The 8034-nt window shown below is 46.8% G+C and overlaps 1 protein-coding gene across 1 annotated transcript in view; it reads left to right on the plus strand.

Moving 5' to 3' along the window:
* Nucleotides 1-408, plus strand: part of LOC145405565 (ras-like GTP-binding protein RHO) — a 57260-nt gene extending 56852 nt beyond the window's left edge. The window contains exon 5 of the mRNA XM_080276898.1: nucleotides 277-408. Coding sequence (XP_080133024.1) covers nucleotides 277-408 — 132 coding nt within the window. The remainder of the gene's footprint in view (nucleotides 1-276) is intronic.
* The last annotated feature ends 7626 nt before the right edge of the window (nucleotides 409-8034 follow it).

Genomic DNA, 8034 nt, shown 5'->3' on the forward strand with positions numbered 1-8034 from the left:
TCTCATATTTCACACTATATTTATGTCTAAAAAAACAATATTCGGTTGACAAATCACATACATATTTCTACAAGACGACTTGAAACACACAAAAGGTAACGTGATATCAATAACTTTAATGCTGTGGCAATGAATGGGTTAGAATGTGCATTAATTTCTATTTCAATAACGGACAGTATTTATTTCAACTGAGCATTTCATCATTTTCATCATCCAATTCATCGTCAGTGTCACATACTTCATCAACAACGTCCTTAACTGATATTGCATTTGCAGAAGACACTACGGGCAATATCTGTTTTACGACAAGAACAGCACCGGGTGGCACATGCATCTGTGGAGCGACAGCTGCAACATAACAAGTTCAACGCCCTATCAGAGCAGCCACCGTGCCTGATGGAAGTGTGACTGGCAGAAGGATATGGTTTTCATGGTCTGCCTTCCATCCAAACTCTGAAGGGTCCATATCTAGGGGACTGAACTGCAGTGATGTCTTTCACAAACAAGCTTGATAATGTGCTCTTCCGACATGCAATCAAAATGCATTAGAGCTAGGCAGAAAAGTTGCCAACCTGAATCGCTGAGATTTTCGTCTTGCAGTTTTATGTTGCCACACACTGAACCGAACATCAGACAGTGTCCCTTATGCCTTAGTTCCATAACAATTGGAATGAATGCAACAGCTTTGACTTCAAAAGCGTCATCGGTTGCCTCAGTGTCACCCAAGAAAGGAGGAAGATTTTCTTGCTTGACCACTTTCATTGCTTTCACTTTTTCATGGTCAGCCTTCCATCCAAACTCTGAAGGGTCCATATCTAGGGGACTGAACTGCAGTGATGTCTTTCACAAACAAGCTTGATAATATGCTCTTCCAACATGCAATCAAAATGCATTAGAGCTAGGCAGAAAAGTTGCCAACCTGAATCGCTGAGATTTTCGTCTTGCAGTTTTATGTTGCCACACACTGAACCGAACATCAGACAGTGTCCCTTATGCCTTACTTCCATAACAATTGGAATGAATGCAACAGCTCTGACTTCAAAAGCGTCATCGGTTGCCTCAGTGTCACCCAAGAAAGGAGGAAGATTTTCTTGCTTGACCACTTTCATTGCTTTCACTTTTCCAATGCCGTGTAGTGTACTGGCTCTGTCATAGCTTGTTAAAGCATGGAGAGGATGTGTGTACTTCGCGATGTCAACATGCTTTTTAGCTGTTGCACCAATATTTACAACATTCCTTGATGCATGAGTTCAAACCATGAATATATCGCTGTAGAGACCTTCGGATGCAAAGAAATGGACAAGAAGGACAAACACATCAGTATCATCACAAACGACATGTATGGTTGCCTGGGTTTGCCTGGTAATATGTACCACATGGTTTGCAATGATGACGTCGGCCTCTTCATGTGTCACAGTCAAGTCCTGTCTTCTCATATACATTCCTTTCTGGATGTCATATGGTACAGGATCTGATCCAGTGATGACAAGTTTCCTGTCAGTGATATCCTTCTGAAAACATTCTACCAAAGCATCACATAGTAGGTCAATGATTTGTACTTTGTTGTCCACAATCGAAAGGGATGCAAACTGAGAGGGGAGTGATGAACCTGCAGTGAAATGAAAATAACCACTAGCTGTGACAGATGACCATTGATTTCGTGTACACCCTTTTAGGCTGTATTGATAGTATCTGCCGAAGATCAGATACACATCACTGTTGATCAGTTTCTGTTGCAAGTATGTTTCCACTGCTGGAATAAGGTCATTGATTGTAAAAGGAACAGGCCAATGTATCGTCCAGAGGATTGCACAACCTGTGGGTCTGGTGTTGTTCGAGAAGATTGCTCAACTTCCAAGCATTTCTTGAGTTTTGATTTTGATGTTGCTGGTCTGAGGTTTCCATCATCATTGAACAGAGAAGTTGGAATCTGCGAGAGTTCATAGTCAAACAGGTCCTTCAGATTAAAATCTTTTGTGTCCATGAGCCCAGGGTCCTGGTGAAAATCAATTTCGTGTCGAATGTTGGATCACCACCTTCGTTTAGCTTTACTTGCTTTCTCTTTGTTGCCTTTGTGGTTATGGGACAAGTAATTGGATCAAGAATCCATCTGGAAGCTTTGCCTCATATGTTTCCATAGATTCTTTTCCCAACGCCAATGCTTTGTGCACATTAGAAGACTTGCAAACTGTTTGTCCTGTAACAGTGTTGAAGAGTTCTTGATGGTGGCCAATAGGATCCAGAGGATCGATGCACTGCTCCAGCTTTTGCCGAAGTTTCAGTCTGTCAGAAGTGTCTAATCGGATCCATGCAGATTCTTCTTTGTGGTATTTTCAGGGTTGTTCTGTGTTTTCTCTCGTAGCTTGGATGTCATGAAAAAGCACACTGCAGGAGTGAAGGCTGAGGGCCCATCATTGGATAGCATTGCTGTTCAAAGTGAATCCAGTCAAACCTTCTTGATTGTGTCCGAGGTGCATAAAAGTGGTCTCGATGTAATGTAGTGCACATATCATTCCATGCTGAGTTCGATGCACCAGGTGAATGTCTCATTGTGTGTTGGCCATTGAGGAACATCTCTGATACTTGAGAAGGGAGTGCCCCCGTGGATCGCAGATAGTACAGGCCATAACAAGCATGGTTCACATGGCCAGATGCAAAACGTAAGACATCATCTGTGATCAAAGATGAAGGGGACAGTTTGATTCACGCTCTGATCGTGCGAAGGCCATCATAATGAGCACCGGACATATGAAGCAGTCCACCCAGAGCTTGGCAGTTTTGTTTGGTTTGACACATCTGTCATCATGGTGTTTAAAGCCTCAAAAGAGTCTGTCTCTATGATGTGCTTCAGAAGAAGCTCCTCAGCAAGTAGCCTGAATGCTCTCACGTTCTGTGGGTACTTTTTGCCGGAGAGCATTTTTTTCTACTCCCCCAAAAGCATGTTTTGGAATGTCTGAAAGGCCGGAATTCATCAGCAGCGTGCCAACAGACCTGTTGAATGTAAAATATGAGTATAATTAAATAAAATGCAGATCTACAGTTGTTTCATGGCCATAAATGGATTCCTCGACCTCAAATACTTAATATTCGACATATTGCATCACATAAATGGTAAAGAAATGGACATTTGGGGACCTGTTTTAGATGTGAATTTTCTGTGGCTGCCATCTTGACGCCATCTTGAATATCTCAAAATGCTCAATGATGGCCGCAGGGCAACATTCAGATCCTGATTCTGAGTAACATCCCCTACTAACATCAACCATAACCTACTTGGGGGTATTTTTGCAAGGTTCGCCTAAAAATCATGATTTGGCAACTGGACTACTAGGATGGCATGGATGGATGGGGTGGAGAGGCATAATAATGAGGGGATGTGAGCTAGAGAGAGGTACATAGATACGCAGACCACAGACTTACAGTCCCTAAGGAGGGGTCCAGCCTAAAGGCTGAGGAGAGGGCGACATGGAGGCTATTCAACTACGGCGATTTTTTCCTGGATAATGGCGTCCGCCTATGAAGCGATATTAAAATTTTATATTTATTTCTTTAGTGCTAGCCTCTCTTCCAAGTCACCCCCAGTGCCCCGTCTCTCTCTCTCTCTCTCTCTCCCCCCCCCCCGTGGGCAGCCACCTTGTCGTGGTGGGGGGGCTTGCGTGCTCCGGTGATCCCACAAGCCTGCCCGTGGATGTAACGACATCTGGCAGGGTCTCCCATGCGGGTAGGGTTGTGGGTGAGGGGTCTGACTAAGCGCTGCCCGAAACGTAGGTTACCCGTATGGGTCATTGGTTCCACCCTCCAAATGGATCGCATCAGTGCTGTCCTGAGTTGGTTGGTTGGGTGTCTGGACTGTGGGGTGTTGGGGAAGGGGGTCTTTGCACTGGTGGGAGCAAACTTTCGTAGCACGGGGTGTCCTTTTTGGGACACCCTCTGGGGACGAGGTACCCCGCTCCCATCAGACCGCGCTCGGTCCCCTCACTCCCTGGTAGGCAGTTTCCCTTGGCTCCTGGTGCCATTTTGTGTAAAGCATGTGTATATGGATACATCGCAAACTCCTTTAACCACTTGTGTGGTCGGTGGCCAGCCGCACGAGTTGGCATCACCTGGTCACTCTCTGGCCGATGACCCTGTACCCCCAGGGTCATCTGCCAAAATTGCGAATGAAGGCACCCTTCCTATCGAGGTGTTACCTGGTGTGTTTGCTAATAACTCTTTCACAAAATACGTTGTCCTTAAGGTGGATAGTGGTACTTCTTTCAGGAACCTGAATTGTTTTTCAGATTCACAGTGGTCTAGTATCAGCATGTGGATTTACCCCCAAGGTGTCTTTGCAGGGCAATGGCCCTCTATTGTTAGAAGCCAGGAATGAACAGGAGAGTTCACGCATCCAGTCTCTAACTGTGGTCGCCGGTTATCCTGTATCTGCCTCTCGTCATTTGGTCCTGAACCAGTCCCGAGGGGTTGTGTATTCTCGTGACTTGATCTCATATTCTGATTCTTCCCTCTTAGAGGGGCTGGCTCCTCAGGGTGTTGTAGGAGTACAGAGAATTATGAAGAAGGTTGATGGGGTTTTAACCCCCACGCCCACTCTTATCTTGACATTTGACCATCTTACCTTGCCGGAGGTTATCACTGCTGCATGGTGGAAGCTAATGGTTAAACCTCATGTTCCCCAACCTAGAGAATGCTATTATTGTCAAAGATTTAGTCACGTCTGCCGTTCTTGCAGGCAGGAAGTGTCTGGCCTTCCTGAGGTCTGTGGAAATTGTGGTGGACTTTCTCATGGTATAGATGATTGTTCTCAACCCTCTAAATGTTTGAACTGTGGAGGAGCACATGCAGCCTCCTCAAGGGATTGTGATGTATACAAATATGAATAAGAGATCATTTCTGTCCGAACGAAGGAGAAAATTTCCTTTTCTGAGGCAAAGGCCAGGGTAAGGGACCGGTTCATTCGCCCTGGGGTTACCTTTGCTGCTGCGTTGTCTCGCCATAAAGCTACCCGGCAGGTACCCCTGTCATCAAACAATGCCTCGTCAAATTCTCGGGGTTCTACTTCCAGGCCTTCTCGACCAGGGGGTTCCACTGAGGGAGTGCAGCCTGGAAGCAGCTGTGCTTCCTCCAGGGAGGTGCCTCCTGTCTCTGGGGGTGTCCCCTTTGCAGTGGTTCTTCCAGCATCTGGGAGTGCCTCCCCCATCCCAGTTCCTCCAGTTCCTCCTGTGACAAACACCCGTGTCGATGCTACACTTTGCTTTGACACATCCAAAACTCCCGATGTCCTTCCTGTGCATCCTTGTCATGACATATCCAAAAAAAAACAGTGTCTCTCATACTTCTGTATCAGCTGCTGCTTCCGTACCGACTGCTGCTCCTGTACCATCTGCCCGCTCTGCTACTGTTGCTCACTCTTCTTTACAGTATGGCGCTATAGTTTCTAATGCTTTAAGTTCTGGTGCAGAGATGGAGGTTGCATCTGACAACCTCAAACGATTGAGGAGTGAGGAGTTTTTGGGTGACTCCCCTAGGTTCAAACTTCTGTACCACATGAAGATTCTGAGGGGGCTCTTCGCTCGACAACCCAGCCAGTGGTGGCGTCTAAGTCTGAGGGTGTTCATGATGGCCCTTCTAGGATTCCAGTCCCTGCCTCTTCCTCAGGTGTGGTGGGGCCTGGGTCTTTAGATACTCATAGAGCTCAGTCGCTTGCTCCCTCTGATCCGTCACCCAGCGGCCAACCTTTGGATAATTTGGTTGGGGGGGGGTTCGGTTGGCCCCGAGGTGCCAGCTGAACCCTCACATGGGTGTGCGGACGGGGCACGTGGGTCTTCCAAGAAGGTCTCTGTGTTTCGGGCTCATTCTGGCGATGGGCGGGACATGTCTCGGGGTAAGGGTACTTCCACCCATGGAAACTCTAAATCTTCATTGCCTTCTCGGTTGGTGAGGCAGAGCTCCACGCCTAGGAAGAAGGGTTTTCACTCCCTTCCCAACGAGGTTGCTACATAGCTTTCTAAGTTCATAATATTTAATACTAATCACTATGGCTCAATCGGTACCAATCTGTCTTCAGTGGAACTGTAGGGGTGCCATGGCAAATTGGGAGGAATTGCAGTTATTACTCTCTGCTCTGAACCCTCTATGTGTGTGTCTTCGGAAGACAATGGTGGGGGACAGACAGTTCCCTTCCATTAGGGGGTATAAAGCCTTCCATGCATCTCCTCCTGGTGGTCACAGCGGTGGATGTGCAATTTTGTGCCGTTCTGATGTCCCCTTTATTTCCTTTGAGATTCAGTCACCCTTTCAAGTTCTAGCAGTACAGATGCACGTTGGGAGGTGCTATACCATCTGTTGTCTGTACCTTCCACCTTCCGTTCCTGTTATACGTGCTGATCTAGAAACCCTTATCAGCCAACTTCCACCCCCTTTCCTACTCCTTGGTGACCTTCATGGCCACCATCCTTTGTGGGGTGACTCACTTTCAAATCCCCGGGGTGATCTTCTTGCCTCTTTGGTTGGCGATTTAGATTTGGTTGTCCTAAATGATGGAAGGCCGACCCATTTTCATGTTCAGACTGGCATGTATTCTGTCATTGACCTTACCATCTCCTCCTCTAACTGTGCCCTTGATTTTTCTTGGGAGGTTTTGGATGATCTACATGGTAGTGACCATTATCCTGTAGGGGTCCAATCTACTCGCTCTGTTCCTGTAGCCCATCTGCCATGCTGGTGTCTGGACAGGGCTAATTGGTCTCTCTTTGAGGAACTATGTGTATTTGCCAACAGGGTTACTGATTTTTCAACTATCGATGATGCCGAATGTTATTTTACTAAGACCATTTTCTCAGCAGGGATTCATTCTATCCCACGGACTTCTGGTGTTTTTTCCCGGAGACCTGTGCCATGGTGGAATGATGACTGCTTCATAGCAAAGGGAACTTACAAAGCAGCTGCTCATCGGTATTTTGCCAATCGTAATGTTGTTTTTCTAAAAATACAGTTTCGCAAAGCACGTACTCACTGTAGATGGGTCATGAAGAATGCTCGCCGTAACTCGTGGAGGTCGTATGTTTCTACAATTACATCTTCAACTTCAATGTCTGTGGTGTGGAAAAAGGTGCGCAAGATTTCTGGTAGGTTCTTGCCCCCCTCCCCTCCAGTGTTGCGCCTTCACAGAGAACTTGTGTCTGTACCAGATGCAGTAGCCTCTGCTTTTGCAGATCAGTTTTACGCTGTCTCCACAAAGGATCCTTCTCGGCCATTTGCCACCTTTCGTAGGAATCGGGAGAGGCTGGGTCTTGACTTTCGCTCTCGTGGCGGAGAGCTGTATAATTTAGATTTCAGCCTCCGTGAGCTACATGCTGCCCTTTCAGAGTGTTGTGACACTGCTCCTGGGCCTGACGATATTCCATACGCTATGCTGCATCATCTTCCGACTGATTCACTTCAGTTTTTATTGGACCTTTTTAACAGGGTTTGGAGTGAGGGCCTTATTCCGAGGAGTTGGAAATTGGGTATTGTCCTCCCCTTTCCCAAGCCTGGTAAAGACCATTCCCAAGTCTCCAATTATCGCCCTATCACTTTAACATCATGTGTGTGCAAGCTGTTCGAAAAGATGGTCAATGTCAGGCTTATGTAGTTTCTGGAGAAGGGTTGCTTTCTCTCTCCGTCGCAGAGTGGTTTCCGTAAATTACGATGCACTTCAGACAACCTTATCAGGCTTGAGGCGTCAATCTGTGAAGCTTTTGCCTCCAAGCAACATCTTGTGGCTGTGTTTTTTGACCTTGAGAAGGCTTATGACACTGCCTGGCGCCATGGCATCCTCCAACAACTTCATACCTTTGGTTTACGTGGTCGCCTGCCTGTGTTGCTTGGAGACTTCTTGACTGATCATGTATTTCGGATCCGTATGGGTTCTACCCTCTCTGCGCCACTGTGCCAGGAGGAAGGTGTCCCACAGGGGAGTGTCTTAAGTGTTTCCCTGTTTGCAGTGGCCATTAATGGTATCATTGACACTGTGCCTGCTGGGGTATCCTCATCCCT

The sequence above is a fragment of the Coenobita brevimanus genome, chromosome 67, assembly GCF_032717465.1.
Source record: "Coenobita brevimanus isolate Jiangsu-jjx chromosome 67, ASM3271746v2, whole genome shotgun sequence".
NCBI classification, from domain to species: Eukaryota; Metazoa; Arthropoda; class Malacostraca; order Decapoda; family Coenobitidae; genus Coenobita; species Coenobita brevimanus.